Source organism: Pan paniscus, chromosome 9 (assembly GCF_029289425.2).
Source record: "Pan paniscus chromosome 9, NHGRI_mPanPan1-v2.0_pri, whole genome shotgun sequence".
In the NCBI taxonomy this organism is placed as follows: domain Eukaryota; kingdom Metazoa; phylum Chordata; class Mammalia; order Primates; family Hominidae; genus Pan; species Pan paniscus.
The window spans coordinates 8,831,559-8,856,525 of NC_073258.2; the positions used below are offsets into that span (position 1 = coordinate 8,831,559).

General features: G+C 51.7%; 1 protein-coding gene across 6 annotated transcripts; it reads right to left on the reverse strand.

Annotated features, from left to right (window-relative positions):
- Positions 1–54: 54 nt before the first annotated feature.
- Positions 55–24,210, reverse strand: APBB1 (amyloid beta precursor protein binding family B member 1). 6 transcript variants are annotated; one of them, XM_003819072.5, is made up of 14 exons: positions 23,952–24,210; positions 15,233–15,967; positions 8,568–8,743; positions 8,409–8,465; positions 8,240–8,325; positions 8,066–8,129; positions 7,497–7,646; positions 7,003–7,130; positions 6,497–6,611; positions 6,268–6,352; positions 5,912–5,995; positions 1,028–1,143; positions 714–890; positions 55–632 (listed from the first exon to the last, which is right to left on the reverse strand). In XM_003819072.5, the coding sequence occupies exons 2-14, from the start codon at positions 15,951–15,953 to the stop codon at positions 465–467; spliced, it is 2,127 nt and encodes a 708-aa protein (XP_003819120.1). In that variant the 5' UTR covers positions 15,954–15,967; positions 23,952–24,210; the 3' UTR covers positions 55–464. The 6 variants fall into 6 exon arrangements, with proteins under 6 accessions (XP_003819120.1, XP_034787927.1, XP_054950031.1 ...); XM_034932036.3 differs by having other exon boundaries at positions 8,568–8,758; positions 23,952–24,098; XM_055094056.2 differs by lacking the exon at positions 23,952–24,210 and adding an exon at positions 23,591–23,776.
- Positions 24,211–24,967: the final 757 nt, after the last annotated feature.

Here is a 24,967-nt window from a genome sequence, read left to right on the forward strand (position 1 = left end):
CTGAGGCACAGGGTAATGGGTCGATGGTGTGGTACAGGCATAAGAAGGCACACAGCAGTGCAGACAGACTTTATTAGTGATATCAATACAGCAGAGGTGCCCATGGAGCAGGGGGAAGGGACCCATGCCTGGACCAGTCCCTTCCTCCTTCTGCCCCTGCTGGGTCCAGGAGGATGAGGCCTGGCCTGGACCAGTTCCTCCTGTTCCACCTGAAACACATGGGGATGGAGAACCAGGGCTGGCCTTGCTTCCTGCTCCTCTTGTTAACCACTCCAGTGTTATCACTTCCTTGAAGGGATTAGATCTCTCCCTCCCCAGCTCCTAGGCAGGGAACCGTAGCTACTGGGGAGGGGCATATTTGGGAGGCCTGAGGCCTAGGAATAGCCTCTAGACCCCTCCCTGACCCACACCCTTTAGTTCCCTGGGGCCCAACACAAGCAGGTGGAGGGAAGGTGGGGGCTTCTTCATGGGGTATGGGCCCCCAGCCGTTTGGGCTTCAGGGAGCCCCACAGCGACTGAACACCCCTGCGGACAGTCCACCCTACACGCCGTGCCACAGACTCAGCAGGGGGTGCTGGGAGGCAGGAGGTGGAGGCCTGGGAACGGGCATCCAGACACTTCTGGTAGCGAAGCTGCGGAGGCAAGCAGGGCAGTCACTCTCCAGCCTGCCTCACATGGGGCCACGCCACCACCACACCACCCTACTAGCTTACCATGCACGCAGCCTGCACAGCCTCTGAGAGGCTGGCAGCATTGGGCTCGCACCAGAACATGTGGCAGCAGAAGGAGGCTGGGCCGGCAGCCATGATGAATGCAAACGTGTGGACATCTCTGCCCACGGCCAGGAAGGAGAGGAAACGCACCCGACACTCTCCCAGCACTGCCTCTGTCTGCATGGAGGGAACTCAGTTAAAAAGGAACACCAACCCCACACTGTGTTCCACAGCCATCTTAGCAGCTCTTCCCCTCACCCCCAGTCTCCCCTCTATGGCAAGGCACAGCCACGACTTCTACCCCAGCTCTTTACCTGCTGGTGCAAGATGGTGAGGGTAGCAGGGGCCACACTGACATGACTTGGGGTCCATTGTTCACGGCTGCTGGAGGACAGGACTGACTCGAGGGCCCCATTAATCACATCTACCCCTAGAACATATGGACACAAGATACCACTGAGGGTAGACAGAGGATACCCCAGCTCTACCCTGGACCTCTAGTTCCACCCAATCAAACCCAGAGCCTTTGCCCCATCCCCACTTTGCCAGCCTACATTTTGGACAATGCTGTCCAAGTATCCCTTCCCTGGGGCTCTCCTCCCCTGGCTTCAGTAACTGGACATTTTCCTACTTTTTAAAATCTTGGATCCTAGGCTCGTTATTTTCACTGGCTCTGCCTATTCCTCCACACTTCTGAACTGACTGACCTCTCAAAGTTCTGATTTCCCCAAATCATGCTCTCTCAGCGCTCATCACACTCAGACACCACATTGCTTCACACCACAATAACTCCCAAATCAGGCCCTACAGGCCAGTCCTCTCCCAAGACCCAATTATTTTTTAAGATATCTATCTGAGGAGTGATTACTCTGTATCACATTGTGCTAAGTCATTACAGTGTATTACCTCATTTGTGCCCACACAACAACATCACAATAGATTACTTTATTTCCATTTTACAAATAAGGAAACGGAAGAGATAGGTAATATGCCTTAGGTCACATCGAGGAATGGGGACCTGAGCTCAGGCAGTCTGATTCCAGAGCCTGGGTTCTTAGCCATGCCTTTCTCCTACCTCTTCTCTATATTACTAGTTTTCAGAACTAGAAGGGCTTTCAAGATCTTAGTTCTACTCAAGAATGTCTATAATGTGCTCAAGAGCCAAGGAACCCAAGGTTCCTGACTTTCAGATCAATCAACTTTCCCTTATAACACATGGCCTCCTCCACCTCAAACTGCTGTTAAACATTTCCCCTCATGGATCCCACTTTTGCTTGCACTCAGCAGAGCACCAAGGCAGGAGCACATGTTGTGGCGAAGGCATCAGTTCTAGTCCCCACACTCATACGCTGGCCGTGTGATCTACTGTCTCTGCACAATGCCAGTGCAAAAGGCACATGCCTCTGTGGTCCACTCCCAGGCCCTCTGCCCCTTTTAGTGGCTCTCAGCTCCCACTAGGAGCAGACCACGTGGACTCTTTTGGGCAGAGGACAAATGTCTTCCTTGCATGTCTTCTCCCATCTTGGCCTTGCTCATCTGACTTCTAGCTGGATCAAGGCCAAACTGCTCCCAAAAGCATACAAGTCTTCCAAAAACTGGCCTCACCAGAGCTGTCAAGCTTCATATTTTACTGCTCCCTGAGCTTCAGATGATTTGTGTAGCATTATTATTAACAACTAATCTTGGCAAATGGCCTGTACAGCAGATGGGGAATACAAAGCAAGAGAAGAGAATGCCCTTGAGAGACACAGACTGCAACTGAGGGAAAAGCCTCTGTCTTGAGTGCCCTTTCCCTGCTGGACTGAGAAACTCCAGACTGTCATCCTTCAGGGCTCCAACTAGGTGCTGTCTAGGAAGCCATGCCTGCTGCAGGGCAGGGAGAGGACAACTCTGAGACAACTCTTACCATAACGTCTTGTAACTGCTGGAAAACTTTTTTCCACACTGGGCCGTGGCCATCTCAAGAACAGAAACGGAATTTAATTCATCCCTCTGTCCCCAATTCTAACACAGGGCTTATCTGCTGAAGAAATTCCAGATGCATGAGCAAGTCACTCTCAAGGCAACAAGGGCAAATGCACCCGAACTGGTAAAACCAAGTGTCACAGAAGTGGATGGGCCAGGTCAGATTGCAGAGTGCTTCAAAAGCCAGGCAGAGGGGTGTGATGTTTATGACATTTAGGCCAGGGCAATTGGAAATCTCAAAGTTCAGGTGTGTGAAAGGGACATCATAGTCAAACTGCTGAATAGATGGGGCTGTGGGAGATGGAGCCTGGCCTCAGAGTCTTGGGAAGTTTGGCAGGGAAGCAGTGAAAGCAGTGGACCAAGGTATGGAAAAAGGCTGTCAGATTTGATAACTCAGGACTAAAACCTACACTGTGACCTTGACCTCCAGCCCCACATGCAATCCCCCTAATCCTGCTGTGCTTTTCTCTTCTTTTTTTTTTTGTATCAGTTGTTGCCTTCTAACATACTCCATGGTTTACTCATTTTATTGTCTGTCTCTCCTTGCTAGAATGTCAGCTAAATAAAAGCAGGGATCTTTGTCAGTTTTGTTGATTAATGCATGCCAAGAAGCTAGAATAGTGCCTGACATGTATCAGGCATTCATTACCACTTGTTAAATAAATGAATGAATATTGCAGCTTCTGGAGGGGCTAATGTTTAAAAACGAGCATAAGATAAAGCAGGAAGTAAGTTTAGAGACCACTTGTCCAAGCGGAGCAGTCAAGGGTCACAGGCAGTTGATCTGGCATAGGGAGGACCAGAGTCAAGTGGTAGATGGAAAGAAGCACATATGGGAATGGGGGTAACAAATGGAAGAGCCAACAAGGGTTTAGAAGTTGAGGACGAGAAGGAGGAAAGCAAAGGCGTAAGGGTCAGCATGCTTTTCTCACCTCCAGCTCCAAGTCTTTGGCAGTGCCATCGAATCCAAATGAAATACCCACTCCATTCTGCAAATCCAAGCCTTCTTTCAAAACCTCAGTTCAATCCCCACCTTTTCTAAGAAGGGTCCCCTCTTTCAATGTAAGATTTTGGACATGAAAGTCAGCACGGTATAAGGGAAAGTGCAGAGAATTAAAGATGACCGGGGTTTGACTCCCAGGTCTAGCTTTCCTGGCCATGTAATCTGAAGCAAGTCTCATTTATTCATTAATTCATTTTTTACTTCATTCATCAAACATTTGTTGAGTTCTTCCTGTGTGTCTTTTGACATGATACTCTACCACTTCTTCTTCAGGTAGCCTCTTTTCTTCTTCCTGCCTCTCTCCAGTTGTCACTATCCTTGGCAGTTTCATCCTCTACACATCCATTGAATGTTGGAGGGCCTCAAGGCTATGACTAGCTTCATTTCCCTTCTCACTTCAGGATGCCCACTTTCCAGGGCCAAGCTACTCTACATCCATGGCTTTGATTACCTCTACAACCCAATAATGCCAAAACTTCTATCTCCAGCCCAGACCTCTCCTCTCAGCTCCAGATCTGTGAATCTAACTGCCAACCTGACTTTGCCTCTCAGTTTCCCCAAAGGCATCTCAAACCCAGCATGTCCAAAAGTGAGCTCACAATCTCTACACTCAAATTGGCCTCTTCAAGCATCTGCCACCTTGAAAGAAATAATCCACTATCCAGAAGGTCCAACAGCCAGGAACTTAGGAGTCATCCTTGTCCCTCACCCACATCAAACCAATCACTGAGGCCTGTTGACTATACCTGTCTAAACAGCTCTTGAATCCACGCACTCTTCTTCAGCTCCATTGTTGCCCAAGATACTCTCATTACTGGCCAGGACTACAGCAAGAGCCTCCTAACTGAGCTGCTCACATCCACCTCCACCCACTTAACAGTCCCCTCCATGAAATAGCCAAAGTGAGCTTTCAAAATTCAAATCTGATTAAGGCAAGTGCACTCTCGGAGACTTCAATAACTCCTTGCTGCCCTTAGGATGAAGAAAAAATCATTAACATAGCCCCTGAGGTCCCTGACCTGGCAGCCTGACCACTGCCCAGCTGTCGGCCTCATCTTGCATTGGCCTTCTTTCAGTACCTTGGAAATGCCAAAGTGCCTCCCACTGTAGACCCTGATCTTCCCCCATCCCACCCCCACCTCCATTCCACTTGACCGCATTCACTTCTATTTATTTTTTGGATTTCAGTTCAAATGTCACTTTCACAGGGAAGTCTTTTACAACCTCAGACTAGATGAAATTCCTTTGTTATATCTTGCTACTTTCTCTCAATGAATAACTCACACATTTATTTGTGTGATTATTTTATTAATTCCTGGTTTTTTTCTACCATAACCTTCTATAACCTCTATGAAAATGGGACTGTGGCCACTGTTCTCCCTGTGCCTAGTCCAGGGCCTGCCACATGGTAAGCTTCAAAGGTATTTGTTAAGTGAATAAACAAATAAATAGCAGACACTAGGAAAGCACTGAAATATAAGAGTTAACCAGATCAGGCCAGGCACGGTGGCTCACGCCTGTAATCCCGGCACTCTCAGAGGCCGAGGCAGGTGGATCACTTGAGGTCAGGAGTTCAAGACCAGCCCTGGCCAACACAGTGAAACCCCGTCTCCACTAAACATACAAAAATTAACCAGGCGTGGTGGCGGGAGCCTGTAATCCCAGCTATTCAGGAGGCTGAGGCAGGAGAATTGCTTGAACCCAGGAGGCGGAGGTTGCAGTGAGCTAAGATCACGCCACCGCACTCCAGCCTGGGGGACAGAGCGAGACTTGTCTTTAAAAAAAAAAAAAAAAAAAAAAAAATTCTTTGCAACAATGAAGTATGTGACAATTATGCTCACTGTTTCCTCCTCCAGATGCTCCCAGCCCACAGCTGGTGCTGTAACACTAAACCCAGCTACAGGCTGCTGTCTGGTGTCTCCAGTCATCTAACATCAGCCTCCCAATCCCACCAAAGCTTTTCCATGGGATGAAGGAGTGGGGTCTCCCTTTGTGCCTGGTTCAGCACCACTCACGTGGCTGATGCTCAGCGAAGGCGTGCTGACTGCTGCTATAGGCAGGACAGGAAATAGAGCTAGGACAGAAGTACAGGGAGGTGGGATGCATTTTAAAGGGTAGGGAGACACCAAGCATGAGGAAGGTCTGGTAGAAGAAGTATTGGAAGGCAGAGGGTAGGGGCAGAGTTTTAGGATCAAGGTAGCAGCCCCTGGGTATAGAAGGACACACATACCAACAGGTTTAGCAACAGGTACATTCCCCAGGTAATAGACTTGGAACTTCTGGACCAACTCATTCTTAGGCGCTGGGAATTCCACTATGGGAAAGAAGAGAAGGTTGATCATGGTGGCAGACCTTGCTCACCCCCAGCCCCACCAGCAGGGCATAAGCTGGACACTTGCCCAGCCGAGGCCCTACTTCCATCTTGTCCCCTGCCTCCCTTTAACCGGAGTCCCTCCACGTATTGGAGTATTCAGTCTTCATGTGTTCATTTGTCTATCAGCACTGTCCAGGAGCTCATGCCTTTCCTTGGGTCACCCACCTTTGCCAACAAAGCTGAGCTGGACCTGGAGGGGTTTTGACACTGACCTTGGAAAGGGACATCCACAAGTTTAGAGTGGTCCAGGGAGAGTCCATTTACCAAGCAGCGGGCATTACGCCGTTCGGCCATGATCTGAGGAAGGAAGGGAGGCGAGGAGCCAGGGAGAATCTATTAGAGCCTCATTGCCCTGGGGCCCCCCTACCCCACTCAGTGACCCCACCCACACCCTTGTAGAGCAAAGGTGGCAACTAGTCCAGGGAGTGGAGGGGGCCGTGCCTTAGAGCAGATCTCATGCAGGCTGGTGGCGATGTTCTTGGCGGGTGCCTCACAGCGAAACACGTGGCACTTGAGCATCTGGGTCAGCTTATCACGAGCTACGTAGGCAAAGTCCCTGTTGGGGAAGGGGCACCTCAGTGTCTCCCAGTACCATCCAGTGCCGAGCCTGGTCCCCACCCCACCCACGTCCTCCCTGCCCATCACAGCTCCTCCAGGGCTTCTGCCCACTGCTGGTCCCCCATAGGTGCTGCCTTCTTGGAGGGGGGGTAGACAGGCAAGCATGCTGAGGTGGAGGGTAATGGTGGAGCATAGCGGGTGGGAAGGGGCAGGGCAGAAGAGGGGAGCTTGGGTGCTTCCAGGCATCTGGTCCAGGTGTAGGAGGGGGAAAATAGGCATAGTACCTCTCTCTGGGTCCAGCAGCACAAGAGAGGCAAATAACAGAGTTAGAGAGCAGGACTCTGATGCTGGATGAACTCCCACCCTGGAATCCCAAGCCCTATTCCCACCTTCCACTGTCCCGCCCGACGCCCCACACGCGGATGCTGATGATGGGTTGGGCGTGCAGCAGTGCCTGGCTCTGTGGCTCCACTAGCTTTAGTGTCTCATCCTCCAGCTGCAGTAGCAGATCCTTTCCCTGCAGGACCAGAAGCAGGCACTCAGTGGGACTCCAGCCAGGATGGTGGCTGATCTCTGACCCCTGCAGCTCAGGGGATGTTAGCCACAGCTCTGGGGCCCCTGCTTTGGTGTCAGACCACCCGCCCTGCAGGCCTCACTCTAGTGGAGGTCACGTGTCATCTCTCACATTGACTCCACTGTTGTTAGGCTACTATCTCCCAAGGTCCTAGCCTGGGGTCACTCATCCATCCCACAGGGCTGCCACTTAGGATGGGCCAATATCCCCCTTTCCCAGCCTGCTTGTGGGCAGGTCAGACCTCCCATCTCTCATAATTCCCTTCACACTCTCATAGTACCACCCCCTACCCCCGGCTCAGGTCCTTACTTCCCCCCAGCCCCCAGACATGGGGTCATGCAGGTTGTTTTTGTGGTAAGAGAGCTGACGGATGCAATTGTTGACTGCCACACTGCTGCGTCCAGGGGCCAGCTCCTCCTCGGTCATCTCTACCCAGCCTAGGGAGCGCACGGCGAAACACTGCCAGACACAGAAGAGGGGCAGGAGGTAGAGGATCTGAGTCAAAACTGGAGAGTTCCTGACTACAGAGTGTGGCAGGAGGCAGGGTGTTCTGAACTAAGATGGAGAAGCTCCCCAAGCAGGATGTGGTTAGGGAGAGGGGGATGTGGTTAGGGTGAGGGAGATGTCAGAGGAGACCCCAGCTAGTAGAAAAAAGCACCTGAACTAAGACTACAAGGGCCCCCAACCTGGCTGTTGGGCTGGTTGATTTAAAAACTGAAGTGCCTCCAGCTCAGACACAGGGCTCTGTGCTGAGACTGGAAGAACTCCTAACTCAGGACCTGGGGAGCTGCGCTGAGGCTCCTCAGAGCACAACATTAGGGGCTGTCTGACAAATAAGAGGGCCCCACACTCAGAATGGCTGTCAGTCTTGAACAAACCTTGATCCCTGGGTTGGTATTCCGTGGGGGAAGCTTCTCCTCCTCTTGGGGCAACGGCTCTGGGCTGAAGGCAGATGGTAATACTTGGCACAGGGCTCCCATAAATGGAGCTGTCCCAAGGCCCCTTCCAGACAGATCCATCCCACTGCCAGCTCACTGCATCTGGCAGCTCACCTGAGGCTCTGAGCTGGGAAGGTCAATGTCCCCTCCTCAGGTTCCTTCAGTCCCAGCTCCATTGGGGCCTCATCACTGGGTTCATCCTTGGGAAGGGGATTGAGGAATCAGTATCAAAATGATGCCCCTCCTCCAGCTATCCCGTGGTAAAGCAGGTCCCCTTACCCACCTTCCAAAATTCTCCATCCTCAAAGCCTTCTCCATGAGCAAAACCTGTCCAGGTGAGCTAGGAGGAGGGATGGGAGTAGTGAGTGAGTGTCCTATCCTACTCCAGCAGCACACACTCCCTCCACCCCTGGCCCAAACTCAACAGGCCTGTGAGCCTCACCTGGGACTCCTCTTGGGGGCTGCTCCCCTGTGAGGGGGAGGCCCGGCCGGGGGGTTCCCACTGGGTGGTCCCTGTTGGGATGTGCCAGTAATAGGTCCCTGAGGTGTCCTGGACCCTCATCCATCCAGCCGGCAGGTCGGAATCCGTCTCGAAGGCGTTGGGGTTCCAGAAGGAATCTGCCAGGTGGGAGGCTTGGTGAGGGTCAGCCTACCCAAAGAGCAGACAGCCGGTGCCTATGCCCGGTCCTCTCTGAGACCCCATGGTTGAGAAGGGGTGAAGGAAGAGCTATACCACAACACAGTTCCTGCTTCTGCCTAGAGCCTATAGTCTGGAGTCACCACATGTGGGGCCACCAGTAGGGGACATGGCTCAGGTCTCCTCCTGGGCCCTGTTGGTGGCTAATGTGGCCACACTGTGGAAAGGAGGAAGGCAGGGAGGGGAGAAGGAAGGGAGCAATGAATGTTGGGTGACCCCAATTAACCTCCTTTCATACATATCTATTATCTCAGTTAACACGAAGGTGAACACTTTCTAGCTCCTGCACACGTACATGTATACACAGACACACAACACATACAAGCCCTACCACACACCTGTGCAGCCACAAACACCAGGGTATGCAACACAGAAAATGCCAGCACAGATGGCAGGTATCACACACAGGTGCACATGTATGTGCAGGGGCAAACACACACAAACTTTAGCCATACACTTATGCAGACACCACAGAGATGTGTGTGCATGCAGCTAAACATACGAGCCCCTGCCACACAGGTGTGCAGATACCACACCACAATGGCCCCTAACACACGTGTGGGTACCAAACACACAGGCGGACCCACACTCAGACACACGACATACGTCAAACCCTGCCAAATGTGTGCAGACACCACAGACGCTCACTTCCTGACCCTTGCTGCACACAGTTGCAAGCAAACATGTCATGCACATACACACATACCTCGCATCTGTGTCATACACCCTTGTCTGCCGGCAGAGCCACACCACTCCAACCCTGTAACCCGCTCATGCGTCCTCTAACTCTTCTCTCCCTGTCAGCCCCACCCCACACGATGCCCAACCTCATGCTGCCCCTCACCTGCGCTGCTGTCCTGCAGGATAATGGCCAGGAAAAAGTCCTGGGAGAACATGGCGCTCATTCCCGGCCCCTCCTGCCTCCACCCTCCCTCCTCACAGCCCCTCCAGCCCAGCCAGCTGGGCTCACAGCCTGGTGCTGGGCTGCAGAGAAAAGCTCATCCCGCCCCCTTCTCACCAGGGCAGAGCGTCTGCCAGGCAAGATCCTCCCCCGCTTGGAGCTTGCTAGGGAGGGGCCAGGACCACCATGCTAGGGAATCTCCTTGGGGGGTGGGGAAGGGAGGAGAAAGGGAGGTTCATGAGACCCCAGCCCCTTCTGCTCACACCTCTTCTTCCTCGCCCTGGCTCCCCTCCCCCAATCCTGAATCTCCATCCCACCCTCCAGTGGTTACCTCAGTGCCTAAGCCAAGCCCAGTCTTAGGGATACCAGGAGACTCAGCCCCTAAGGAATACCCCAGCTGCCTGGGGCCCTGCAGAGCCTATAGCTGTCAGCATAAATAGGGTGTGGTTTCAAGGCCTTCAGGGATCCCGCCCCTGTCCAGGACCTGCACAGCAGTTTGAACCCAAGGGTGGGCTTTGAGGTCCTGAGCCCCAGCAAGCTTGAGGCTGGGCTTGGGGCTTCCCAGCACCACCCCCCACCCCTCACCTGCCAGGGCCCAGCTAGGCTGCAGCGTCTCCTCGGCAACCGCAGCACCAGGACCGGCTGGGAGCGCCCAGACTGCTGACGTGCTTCCCGTTACCAGGGAAACCAGGAATCCTGACTGGTCCAAGAGGCAGTACTAAGGGACAGGCAGTCCCAAGACCCCGGCTGCTGGGCAACCAGACACAGCAGGGCTGGGAGTGGGCGTGGTTACTCCAAGGTGGCTGCACACCTGATGAGAGTTATTCAGGCAGGGTGCTTCACCATCCTCAGCTTCCAAATGACGTGGGCCCACAGACACCCAAAGAGGAGGGGCTCTTGCCCATCCACCTTCTAGGCAGCCATCACCGCCTCTCCTCACCCCCTAACTCACACTCTATGGAATAAGGTTTTCAATAGGCACCTGAAACTTAGCTGAGGCTCAGGGAATACCTGCTGTTCCCTAGAGACCCTCCATTGCCTCAGGACTCTCCTGCTAAAACCTTCCAGGAACACCACCCTAGGGCCTCCATGCCCTCCACAGCCACAGCCTGCTTCATGAGGGCTGGACACTTCTGGAATCTGGGGACCAGTTCACCATCTCCTGACTGAGTCACACACACCAATCCATCTGCCATCCCTGTCAGCCTGTACCTTCCTGCTTCAAAGAGCTTCATCCTTCCGATCTGTCCTGGAAGGGCAGTTTCTCCCTCCTTGGCCATCTGGGAGGCCCTTCTGGAGCTTGGCACATCTCCCTCCAAGCGCAGCCGACCCAGGCCTTTGCTTTCACACACATGCATTTATTCCAGAATGCACACCTTCACTCCTGCATCGATTCATGCAGACACTTACACATAAAATACATTAAATGTTCACGTATCATTCCTTCCTTCCTTCATTCATTCATCCACAAATGCCTTAGTGGTGAAGCCAGGTGTACTCACTTGCTCAGGAATCAGTGATTGACTTAACGCTTTCCCCTTCTCTCCACCCCACATAACTAACATAGCCCAGGCTACTAGCTTTTTTTTTTTTAACCTGCATCATTGCAAAAACATCATAACTGGTCTTTCTCTTCCTATCTGGTCTCCTCCAATCTCAGCTGCACAGTACAGCCCAAATGATTCTTCTGAGATGCTAAACTAATCGAGTAATTTTCCAACGGAATCCTCTTAATTGTTTTGTCACTGCCCTCAGGATAAAGTCCAAATTCCTCCCCAGGTTTTATGTGCTGTCATGAACCCCTGTCTGCCTCTCAGCCTTACCTCTGGCCACTCCCCTTCTCTCTCTTTGCTTGGGACATGCCCCCTTGTCCTCTCCCAGCCCACCTCCCTTTCTCTCGATTTTCACCTGGCTATCACCTACCTCTCCTTCAGCCATCAGTATACAGGCCCCTTCTTAAAGCTGACCCATTGCCCTCTCCCCCACCACTCTCACAGGCAGGGTCAGGGGCCCCTCCTGTACTTCCCCAGCCCCAGAGAGCTCATCGCACTGATCATAACCACCTGTTTCTTTCTTTATCTCCTCACCAGGCTGTGAAGGCCAGCAGGTAAGAACATCTTTGCCCCATAGTATACATTTCCAGCATTTACGATAAGGCCTGGAGCAGAGTATGAATTCAATACAGGTAGTAAAGTTTATTCATTCATCATTCATTTAATTCATGAATTCATGCATTTATGCATTCAATCCATAGCTCTATGAATATCCTACAATAGGAAGGAGAATATAATTTTTGCTCAATTCTAGCCTCATTTCTGCAGGAGCACAAACCTTCTCTGCAGCCCTCATGGTCATAGCAACACAGTTGTAAAAGAGTGACTTGGCCCCTTTCCTGGGCTGGCCCCCACCTCTATCCTCAATTCACAAAGTCTCCACCAGTGCACGATCCTTGAGAATCCTCTTGCCACTCCCACATCCTTGCTGAGGTCACTGCCCAGCAAACCCGCCCCAGCTCTTCAGCAGTACTATCCCCCTACTCCTAGAAGCTTCATAGGTAGTTCAGAGTTGCAGCCCCCACAGTGACCATCCCAGGGGCAACTGAGCAACTAGGCCTCTATTTGGTCACTGACTCACACCCCCTAGTCTTGCAAACTTCCAACCTACAACCTGCAGACTGATGCAAGCCTCAGATAGATTGTGTGTGGCCTGCACAGTGCTTTTTAAAAAATAGAATTTGTTGTTAACGTTTAGAAATTCGGCTATTTTACACCAATATCTAGTTTTCAGTTTCCCTTTAACTGGCTGCATTGAGACTATATTTTTCCTCACCCCAATCCCAAAAATAATCAGCTGGAGTGCAGGAGGGGCTGTTCCTTTTAAAAGGAGTTGAGACAATGACCACCAAAGGCCACTAACATCACAAAAAAAGAGAGGCAATCAGACTTTGCCTTTAGTAGAAGTATTTAATACCACCTATGAAATATTCTTGCAAAAGCAAAACACAAAAATGCTCAAATCTGAATCTGATCAAGGCTCTAGAACTAACTACCAATTTACAGGAAATCCAGGGGAAGAGGAGCATGGTAAATATGACCACAGGAGAGAGTCTGAAAAATCCAAACCATAGAAAACTCAGGACAAGCAACATGATTCTCCAGTTAAAAAACAAAAGCAAAACTGCAAACAACAACAACAAAAAAAATAGAAGGGGAACTTGATCAAACATAACTTTAAGAGATAGATCAGGCCAGACATGGTTGCTCACGCCTGTAAGCCTAGTGCTTTGGGAAGGCAAGGTAGGAGGATTGTTTGAGAACAGGAGTTCAAGACCAGCCTGGGCAACATGGTGAGACACTGTCTCTACATTTTTTTTTTCCTTCTTTTTTTTTTTTTTGAGAAGGAGTCTCGCTCTTATTGCCCAGGCTGGAGTACAATAGCTCTATCTCAGCTCACCACAACCTCTGTCTCCTGGGTTCAAGTGATTCTCCTGCCTCAACCTCCCGAGTAGCTGGGATTACAGGCGTTTGCAACCACGCCCAGCTAATTTTGTATTTTTAGTAGAGACAAGGTTTCACCATGTTGGCCAGGCTGATCTCGAACTCCCGACCTCACGTGATCCACCCGCCTCGGCCTCCCAAAGTGCTGGGATTACAGGCATAAGCCACCATGCCCAGCCAATGTTTGTATTTTTTGTAGAGACAGGGTTTCACCATGTTAACCAGGCTGTTTCTGAACTCCTGGCCTCAAGCAATCCACCCACCTTAGCCTTTCAAAATGCTGGGATTACAGGCGTGAGCCACTGTGCCCAGGCTCAATCCTGCCTTTTTAAAAACATATGTCAACTGGATATTTAATGATATTAAAGAATTATTATTAAATTTTTGTAGGTACAATAATGATATTGTGGTGGGTTTTTTTTAAAGAGTTTTATCTTTCAGAAATGCAAAAGTAAACTGTTGTTGTTGTTGTTGAGAAAGGGTCTCTCTCTGCCATCCAGGCTGGAATGCAGTGGCTCAATCATGGCTCACTGTAGTCTCGACTTTCTTGGGCTCGGATGATCCTCTCAGGTCAGTCGCCTGAGTAGCTGAGACCACAGTGGCTGATGCCTCCACTCCCGGCTAATTTTTCTGTCTTTTTTATAGAGGAGAGGTTTTGCCATGTTGCTCAGGCTGGTCTTGAACTCTTGGGCTCAAGCAATCTACCCATTTTAGCCTTCTAAAATGCTGGGATTACAGGTGTGAGCCACTGCACCCAGCTGTAAACATTTATAGATAGAAGTATTTGCTTCAGAATAACCTGCGCTGGGCCTAGGAATGGAAGAGAGCATGCAGGTAGCAAGATTAGTTATGTATTGATAATTGGTAAAACTGGGTCGTGGGTAAATCAGGCTCATTATTCTTTTCTCTCTATTTTTGCATATGTTTGAAAATGTCCAGAACGAGTTTTTCGAAAGGGGATGGTGTGCAGCCCTAGGCTCATCTGAACTGCATGTTCTCCACAAAGATTGCACAGTCTGGGGTATGGGTATTGTGTCCGCCACCTGGTAAGGATAGGGGACTTTCCTAATCTTTCTTAGACCTCCATCTACAAAACTCCAGGGTTTTGGTTGTAACTATAGCCCATTATCTCCACTCTTTGTTCCTCAGCTTTTCCTGTATTCGCTACACGACATTAGAAAATGTGGAGACTCAGCTTAATTTAAATGGACATATTTAATGATTAAGCCCTGGAGTCCTAGTATCTATTCTCCTCCCCCTACCCAAAGGGTTTTCTTTTGTAACTTTTAGTCAATATCCTACTCCTGACAAAACTGTATCCTTGCAATGGTGCTGGAGCATGTGGATTATAAGCACACAACATTCCCAGTCTTTCCAAACAGACCTCTGTGGGGAGCTGCTGGCTGCTCCCAGCAGGCGTGACCTGTTAAAACGGGGCAGACTGGCGACAGAGCGAGACTGTCTCCAAAAAAAAAAAAAAGGGGGCCGACTGTCCCAAGTGCACCTGAGTGCATTCTGCTCTATGCATTGGCGGTAGCATAACACGGGGCCAAGAGCTCAGGCCTGGACTGAAACCTGGTTTAGATTTCAGCTCTATTGTAATCTCGGCCTGTCTGTGGTCTCGAGAAAGCTACTAAACCTCTCTGGATCTCTTTTTTGTTATCTGTAATATGGGAATCATCATAGTTATTTACCTCACAGCTTTATTGTAAGGATAAAGCCTGAAAATGCTGAGCAGAGGGCCAGTTACCTAGTCAGTGCCCAGTAAACTAGTCCACTTATCGACCATGGTGGCATGCATAATGAATAGATCCATCCATCCGGGCATGCATGATGGTCAGATCTACCAGAATGTCCAAGCACTCTCTGAATGGAAAAGCCTGGACATGGCCTGCTGTGGCCTCAGGGTATGGGCTCTCAGCTCACATCAGGCTGGCACTGGCCTCTGTATGAGAGTCCTAACCTCTGCCCTCACACCCTCCCACATGCCCATGTCAAGCTCCACAAGGTACCTGTGTCCTCTGGGGAGCCATAGGAGGGGCTGCCCTGGGATAAGGTAGCCCAGCTTGAGTCCTCATCACTGGCTGCACTGTTCCGCATGCCAAACAGGAGGCTGGCACTCTTGCTGTGTTCCCGGGGGCCATCTGTAAGGGCTTGGGGCCTGGGAGGGGCCTCCACACTCTCCAGGGGCTCAGGCAGCCCTGGGGGAGAAGATAAGTCCTCCTCCTCCTCTTCATCATCATCCTCCTCCTCCTCCTCCTCGGCCTCCCCGGCCGCCTTCTCCTCTCCCTCATCTGGCCCCTGCTCTTGAGTGCTGATGATCAGGCCAGGTCCTCGTAGGCCTCGGTTGGCTGCGTTGTGAGCTGAGAGCTCCAGCTCAGAGTACAGGTGTATCAGGCCTTTGGGGCCCAAGGGTGCCATCTCAGGTTCCTGGCTGGCCTCCTCCGCCAAGGTCAAGGTCACATTGCGATTCTGGTCACGGTGGGCCGTGGCGGCCCGCCGGAGCTGGTTCTGGCCCTCTTTTAGCCACTTGGCATTGGCAGGGCCTGGCTCAGGCCCACCACCCTCCCCCATGGCGCTGCGCAGGTCCTTGGGTCCCACAGCTGTGGCCTGCAGCTTGGCGTTGAGCAGCTGGTTGTGGGCAGCGTGCAGAGGCAGGGGTAGGCTCAGCGCGGGGCCTCCGTGGCTGTTGGCATTAATGGCCGACTGGCTCAGTGATGATGGAACAGACATGGCCTTGGCAGCTCCTGTGGGGTGCGGAGGGGAGATGCTGTTGAGCCTCTGGTCCAGAACAGCAGCATCACTGCTTCTGCCCCAGGGCTATGCCCTGTGCCTCCTCATCTCCCTGCACTAAGCAGGCTAGCACCCATGGCTCTCTATCCTATGAGAATGACTGGGTTCAACTTCTGTCCCAGCACTATCATCCCCATCACAGTCCAGGCCCAGGTCTGAGGCCCACCCCATCCCTATATCCCCTGCCCTGAGCTTTCTGGGATGGCACAGCTGGTGCCTGCCCTCGGTCCCACCAGCAAGGCCTCCACACAATGGCTCTCTGTGCCTCCCCACCCCCCAGCTCATCCAGCCGGGGCTTACTGTGCCAGGAACACCACTAGAGTGGGACCGGCTCGTGTGTTTTGGACACTGATCACTGACTGCCCCTCTCCGGCCGCACTTCCATCCCAAGCCCCATCACTGTAAGCTCCTCCGGCTGTGTTCCTATTCCCATAAATCACTCAGCTCAACCAGCCCCCAAGCCCACCCCATACTAGGGACTGTGAGGACAGGAGCAAATAAGCTGCAGAACCAGCCCTACAGGGCATGGCACTGGAAGGGAGGTCACAGAGGGAGGGCGCTCGGCTGCAATTCATGGCTCCTCTGGCCAGATGAAGCTACATCTTGGTGACAATTTCCATGAAGTAGCTCCCCTTGGGCACCGGTCCCTCTGCCAGCCCTCATAATGCCCTGTCCTGGATCACTATGGGAGCCTTTCCCCTGGGCCCCTCAGCCTTTCAGATCTTTGTTTTTTGGGGGTTGTTTGTCTGTTTGTTTGTTTTTGAGACAGAATCTTGCTCTTGTTGCCCAGGCTGGAGTGCAATGGCACAATCTTGGCTCACTGCAACCTCTGCCTCTCTTGGGTTCAAGTGATTCTCCTGCCTCAGCTTCCTGAGTAGCTGTGATTACAGGTGCCCACCACCACGCCCAGGTAATTTTTGTATTTTTAGTAGAGACGGGGTTTCACCATGTTGGTCAGGCTGATCTCAAACTCCTGACCTCGTGATCCACCCACTTCGGCCTCCCAAAGTGCTGGGATTACAGGCATGAGCCACTGCGTCCGGCCCAGCCTTTCAGATCTTTGACCAAATGTCACAGCCTCAGTGAAGCCTTCCCTGAACACCCATTTTAAAACTACAGGCTACCTCCGCCCCTCCTCAGCAATCCCTAAACTCTTCCCCAGCGCCTGTCACCATCTGACAAGCCCATTTATTATTTACTTTGTCTAATGATTGTCTCCTCATGACTATAATTTATAATTTCCATGTTGGTGAGGATTTTGCCTTTTTGGTTAAATACAGTATGCCTAGTGCCTAGTGTAGTCCTGGCACAGAGCAGGAACTCCATTAATATTTGCTGAATGAATGTATGAATCAGTCCCCATTTCCTCCAGGCTTCGCTTTGGCATCTCCTCTGCCAGTGTCAGAACACACTTTGGTTACGTTACTATGCTTCATGGTGCCCCAAACAAACTCCACCTGCCTTTCAGGTAAGGGGACGTTCTGTTCCACAAGGACAGCTCCCCCTCCAGACCCCTCCCTCTGCCTCCTCACAGCCCTTTGTGGGTCAGTTTCTCCGCAACCATTTGAGTCCCAACTATCCTTCCAGCCCGCCACCCAGGGACCCACCCTCGGCCCCATTCCATCCTCCCCACTCTCCCTGACCTTCCAGTTGCTCTGCTGCTCTCCTTCCCGGACCCCCATGAGAAAGTGCTCTCTCCCTGGACCCTCACCAGCCCCCGATTTCAGTTATTTCTCCCTGACCAACCACTGCCCACTTCTCTCTCAACGTGAGCCCTCCATGCAAGCCCTCCTTCAGACAGCCCCTACCACATTACTCTCTCCTCCCTCGATGGCCTCACTGATTCTCTCGCCCTACCCGACCCTTCCCCCAACAGACAATTCTCCCTCACTGACCATCCCAACAAACACTGCACTGCGCTCTTTCTAATTCCCACTGTACAGACCTTTCTCCTTGATGTCTTATCTGAGAGTTCCCTATCTCCCTGTTCCTCTACTAAGGAGTTCTTTCTTTCCCTGACTCACCACTACCCCCCTTCCCTCTGTGTTCTCAGCGCTGAGCACAGGTGTTGCAGCTGCCTGAGCAGGGCTTGCCCATCTCTCCAGGTGCGGTGCGCCCAGGCTGGAGTGCAATGGCACGATCTCAGCTCACTGCAACCTCCTGCAGCCTCCTGAGTAGCTGGGATTATAGGTGCCCACCACCACGCCCAGCTAATTTTTGTAATTCTTTTTTTTTTTTTTTTTCTTTTAAGTAGAGATAGGGTTTCACCATGTTGGCCAGGCTGGTCTCAAACTCCTGACCTCAGGTGATCCACCCGCCTCAGCCTCCCAAAGTGCTGGGATTACAGGCTTGAGCCACCGCGCCCAGCCCCATAGCTCACCTTTCTACGTCTCTAGTTCCTCAGACACTAGTGCTATGCTGCTCATACATCTCTAAAATGAAAAAGGTTTCTGTGCACGCGCCTGCCTCACGTGGAGCTGTTGATCTGCTCAGTGTGACTCCTCCTGGCCAACGAGAAAACTCACGGCCACTGGAATAAATGAAGAAAAAAATAGCTCTACCTCCTCCCAGAACCACAGTAATCTTCCAAAAATGGAAACCAGATTGTGTCACTCCCTGGTTCAGAAAATGAGAGGGCTCACCACTGCCTTTAGGATAACGCCTGCACTCGTCAGCAGACACCCAAGAGCCCTCTTAAGCCAGCCTCTATAACCTGTCAGTCCTCTCCCCACCTCCCGCCTCCTTTATACCTTATACTCTAGCCACATGAAGCGTGGCAGATTCTGAAACATGTCGCACACTCTTAAAGCCCTGGGTCTTTGTTTATACTGCTCCCTCGGCCTGGAATTCTGTCTCCCCTTGTGAGAACCTCTGCTTGTATTTCAAAACTAACCTCAGCAGTTACAGCTCCTAAGCAGTCTTTCCTGTTCTCTCCCCACCATCAAGTGACTGTTCCCTCCTTCGTGTCTCACAACAGCCAGAACCACATGCTATCAGAATATCCGAGACGGTGTCTTATTCAATTTCACATTCCCATTACCAAAGAGAGTGTGCCGTGTGCCGACACAGACTGGGCTGTTGCAGAAGGAAAGGACGGATGAACGGGACAGACACAGGGGGTGGGAGGATCTAGGAAGCTCAGAACTGGCTGGGAATAAATACCAAGAAAGGCTGTGTGGCCCAATGGGCTGGGGAGGAGCAAAGGGAGTGTTTGGGAGGGTGTCAGAGAATGCCAAAGGGTCCCTGAGTGGGAAATAAGATGGGACAGGAATCCTGGAGAGGTGAGGGCTGAGATCTAGGAAAAGGGAGCGAGGGAGGTAGCTTAAACCAACATCTTGGCACAGACACTGTTCAAGAGTGGCATCTCCATGGGTGTCAGGAAGCAGAAGACTCCACGACTCTGCCATGCTCAGAGGACCTTAAGGATGGCAAACCCTTCTCTGAAGCAGTAGTGTACAGAGCCAGGTTTCTCAAAGGTCAGGCAGAGACCAACCTCCTTGGCACTAGGAGATATGATCTGAGAAGGGTGCATGCACTGTGAGGCTGAAACAGTGAAGAGCCAAGTTGACTTCAGGGCAGCCCCGCCAATCTGGTCACCAGGGCAGGAAGTATTAGAGGAAGAATGGTGAAACTGTTTGAGTGCTGAAGCCTGAGCATCTAGCCTGAGGTGGTGTGGTCACCAACACCCCACTGCTCGAGGTCAAAAAGATGATCTCAGTCCAATTTTTTAAAGAAGGAACACAACCTAATCTCTCCCCTCTCATTGGAGTTACCAAAGGATGCAAAGAGCCAAATGGGTTCTGGCTCAAGGCAGGGAGCTGGGCAGGGGCCTCGGGGCAGGAAGTGAAAGAAGTAGTCACTAAGCCTGAAGATCCTGGCATCAGACCACAGGGGTTGGGGTTGAGTCTTGCTCAAAGTCAGGAGTTGTCTAATCTGACAGCTTCCCATATGCCAGGCACTGTGCTAGACACAGTGATGAATACAAAAGAAATGGTTCTTCCTCTGGAGGAGTTCTCAGTTCAGCGGGAAACAGTCATTGAACAACTTGTTACAATGCAGTGTAACGGCAACATCTAGAACAGTGCCTGGCACCCATAGCATTCCCTATTTGTTGACTGAATATCATGAAGGAGGAAGAGGAGGGCATTACAGGAACCTGGGGCTTACTACAGCCAAGACATCAGCAACGGCCTGCCTGAGACTAGGACATAACTCTCCATTGGCCACCCCTCTCAGAGGCTGATCTCCCCTCCTGATTCACAGAGGAAAGGGAAGCCATCCAACTGGGGAACAACCTCAAACATAAAAACCTAACCAAACTTCAGCACCTATCCCTTTCTCTCCTTCCCAAAACCAACTGCTTCACCTATGATTTGGATTCTTCCTATGATGCCTTTCCAGGAATTTTATACCACTGTTTATCTATTTTCTCCTCTATATGATCAACCTCTCCTTCTCAATAGGATCCACGGTCTCCCAACTTGACCTGACGCTCCTCCAGATCCACTCCCTGCTCTCTTTCCTCCCCCATACAGGCAAACTTCCTGAGAGAGTTGTCTCCACTCACTGTTGCCACTTCCTCACCTCCCACTCACTCCTCAACCCTTTCCAAACCTGCTTCCACTCCCAACACGACTCAGTAACAGCTCCTACCAAGGTCAACATGACCCCTGTGTCATTCAATCCAACAGACACAGTGCTCATCTTGGTTGTCCTCCCAGCAGCATCTGACCCCATGAATCTCTCATCCAGCCTCTATCCGGGGCCTCCACACTCTCATCTCCACACTCCTCATCTCATCTCATCTTTTACACTTCTTGTTACTGTTTGCTGGGTTCCTAGACTCCTCTGCTGGCTCATCTTCCTCTATTAGCCATTACCTGCTGGAGTTTCTTATGGCTTATTCTCATGCCCCTTCCTCTTTCTCATCCTATAATCAGTATAAGTATTCATCAATGCCCACAGCTTCAGTTATACACTGATGATTTCCCAATTCAAATCTCCATTTCAGACCCCTCACCTGAGCTCCAGACAAGTACATTCAACTTTCTACTCAACATCTCCACTTGGATGTCTCAAGCTAATAGACCCACTCGTGTTTCCCACTCCCACACACTAACTGGTCCTCTTTCAGGATCCTGGCTCATGGAATGATAGAATCCATCCTATTCTGTGAATCTGAAGCAGGGGTACATCTTGACATGTCCTTCTCCTGCACTTGCTATGTTCAATCCATCTCTAGGTACTGATGATTTCCTCTCTGAGAAAAATTTCTGGACCTCATCTACCCTCCACATCCACTACCATCAAGGACAAAGACCTTAAGACAAAATTCCCTTTTTTTTTTTTTTTGAGATGGAGTCCTGCTGTGTCACCCAGGCTACAGTGCAGTGGCAAGATCTCAGCTCACTGCAACCTCTGCCTCCCGGGTTCAAGCGATTCTTCTGCCTCAGCCTCCTGAGTAGCTGGGATTACAGGCATACACCACCATGCCCGGCTAATTTTTGTGTACTTTTAGTAGAGATGGGGTTTCGCCATGTTGGCCAGGCTGGTCCTGAACTCCTGACCTCAGGTGATCCGCCCGCCTTGGCCTCCTAAAGTGCTGGGATTACAGGCGTGAGCCATCACGCCTGGCCCTTAAGACCAAATTCTTAACATGGCCTAAATTTCCTGCTCAGTCTGGCGCCTGCCTTCCTCCTCCCTGCCCCTGGCTTTGGTCACACTGCTCTGCAGCCTCAGTAGCCTTCTTCTGATTCCTCGAAGACATGTGTTTTCCTTCTACAAGGTGTTTGCATGTGATTTCCATGCTTCCTGGGACCTCTTCTCCTACTCTCTGAGCTGAATTAACTTCTACTCATCCACTATATTTTAGTTCAAACGTCATGTTCTCAGAGAAGCTGTCCTCCGACCCTCTCTCCCTATCCCCGAGACCAGTTTAGCTACTGCTCTTGTGCGTTCTCAAGGCACCATACAGCTTTTCTTCATGGTACATATTACATTTGTAATGTTATTCTTATTTGATTTTTCTCCTAGATTGTCAGCTCCAAGGACTCAGTCTCTTTTGCTCACAATTATATCTTCAGGACATAACACAGTGCCTGGCATATATTAGGTGCTGAAATCATATTTATTGCATGAATAAGTGATTGGAAGCATTTTTCAAAGGATCACTCTGGGTACTGTGTTGAGAACAGTTAAAGGGAGGCAGGCAAGAGGGTATGCTATTAAAGTAGTCAAGGAAAAAAAAAGGTAGTGGCCCAGATTAACTTTGGTGGCAGTGAGGACAGAGCGAAATGAATGGATTTGAGAAATATTTAGGCAGTGGATGTGACAGAACTTGGTGAAATGAGATGCAGAGAGTGAGAGAGGGGTTAATCTCAAGTCTTGCTCATGACTCCAGATTGGCAAAGAGCCATTTTTGAGATTCGAAGGAAGAACAGATTTGGAAGTAGGGTACAGAGAAAACCACAGAAGATAATTTAGCTTGGAATCTATAGGTTTGGAACTCCTGTTTGTCTTTCAAGGAGATGTCAAGAGAGCAGCTGGACATATGAGTCTGGATTTCAGGAAAGAAGTCTGGGCTGGATATATAAAATTGGGAATCATTAGCATATATATGAAATTTGAAGCTTTGGGAGTAGATAAAATATCTGGGGAGAAAGAACAGATAATGAGAGAAGACAGCTCGGGACAGAGCCAAGAGCCTCACCAGCATCTAAAGAGAGGAGGAGAGGAAGCAAATGAGATTGAGAAGAGCAGACAATGCTGTAGGGCAGAAAGCAGGAAAATGCTTCAAGGAGAGTGAGTTGACATACCCCACCGAATACTACTCAAAGGTAAAGGAGATAACAGTGTCCACTGGAGTTCTCCACAAGGAGGTCTCCGGTGACCTTGGCCTAGACAGTTTCAGTGGGTGTCAGGGACACAGAGTGGAGTGATTTTAAGAATGAATGGGAAGTAAGGAAATGAAGACAGCAAGCGTTGACTCTGAAGGGTGGAGAGAGCTGGGACTATAGCTAGAGGGGCTCAGAATGCAAGAGATACACAGGCCCATACTAAACAGGTTAGGAATTGGCAGTGGGAAAACTGCTCCTAATCAGTGTTCTTGCCAGTGCTAGGCCTCCTGGCTGAGCTGGGGACACAGCCGCCCCAGGGCACACCCCTCGGTCGCTGAGGGCAACAGAATGCGGCTTGACAGATCCAGGGCCTGGGACCCCTGCTGGAATCGGCGCGGCCTGCCAGCCCACCCCACCCCACGTCCCCTTCCCGGACCTGGGCCTCCCCTCCCCCAACACCCACTGCCCCTCGCTTCGCGTCCTCCATACCCGCCCCTAGTCACCCCGAGGGGCAGGAGGTAAAGGGCAGCGGAAGGGACGGTGTGAGGGCCCGAGTGGACCCTGCGATGGTGGGTATGAGAGGACGGTCTGCAGGCGCGCGGTGGAAGGGCGACCCGGGGATGGGGGATGGGGCCGGCCGGGGGACCCGGGCTGCCGCAGGGTAGGGGCTACAGGGTCCGCCGGCCGCTGGGGATCGGGACGCAGCCACCGGGGCTGGGCCGGGGCAGGGACACCTCCTACCTGCGCGGTGAGGCCCCGGGCCCAGATGACGGAGGTGGCTCAGGCTGCGGGGTTCGGGCTCCGCCGCGGCTTCTCCATCACAACATCCCCCGCCCAGGAGCGCGCGGGCCGCGGGGCCGCGCCCCGAGCGGCGGAGGCGCGCGCAAGGGGAGGGGGAGGGCCGCCATCTTGGGGCGGGCGCGGGAGCGAGCTCGGCGGGCGCGGCACTTGCCGCAGCTTCTTGGGGGCCTCACCCTGCGGGCGACCGTCGGACCTCGGTGAGCCCCGCGGTCCAGCCCTCCCAGCAGACACCCCTGCAGCCGACTCCCTGGGACCCCCGCCTAGCGTGGCGCCGTCCTCCACCACTATTCCACAGACTCACCCTGCGCGCCCCGCAGGGCCCTGGTCCCGCACCCACGCCGGGAGACGCGCGGACGGGGCTGGAGCCCGAATGGCGGCGGCTGTGCGGCGCCGCGGCCGCGCGGGGAAGGATTCCCGGGAGGCACTCTGCTCCGCTCCTGCTGCACCGTTCCCTGACGTCCTGGTGGGGAGGCTCTGAGGACACAGCGTTGCTCATAATAATAGCTCGTGTTTATTGACCACTTACACCGTGCCGGGCTCTGTATTAAACCGTTAACGCGCATTTATCTTCGCATCAGCTCTGTAAAATCACCAGAATTATTATCCTCATTTTTCAGAGGCTGATGCTAAGATTAAGAGAGGTAAAGCGACTTTCCCGCAGTCACAGTTAGTGATGAATTTAGACTGGAACTCCGATGTTTCTTGACACTGAAATACCTCTGCTGCTGAGCATAAAGCTGACATCAAGGCCTGGAAAATGTCAAGAATACATTGCTCCCCGGTAGAAATTCACAAGGAAGGGGATATTGTGAATTGTAAAATTGAAAAGTGTAAAGATGTAAGGAAGATGGGGAGGTGCAATACTTACTGCAGACCCTCCCTGGATAATGGGATACATCCCAATGGTCAAATCAGTGACCCAGAGGCCATCAAGGATAATGAGAGGTTATATTACCATCCAGAAAGCCTCTACATGCTAATCCCTCTCAGGTGCCTAAAACTAAAGATATCCAAATCTGAGTTCGTTCTTTCTTTTTCTTTCTTTCAAGGCAGGGTCTCACTCTGTCACCCAGGGGCAAGATCATGGCTCTCTGAAGCCTCAACCTCCAGGGCTCAGATTCCTCCCGCCTCAGCCCCCGGAGTACCTGGACCACAGACATGTGCCACCGCGCCTGGGTTTTTGTATTTTAGTAGAGAGGGGGTCTCACTGTGTTCCCCAGGCTGGTCTGGAACTCCTGGGTTCAAGCGATCCTCCCACCTCGGCCTCCCAAAGTGCTGAGATTACAGGCGTCAGACACAGTGTCCAGCCTCAATTTA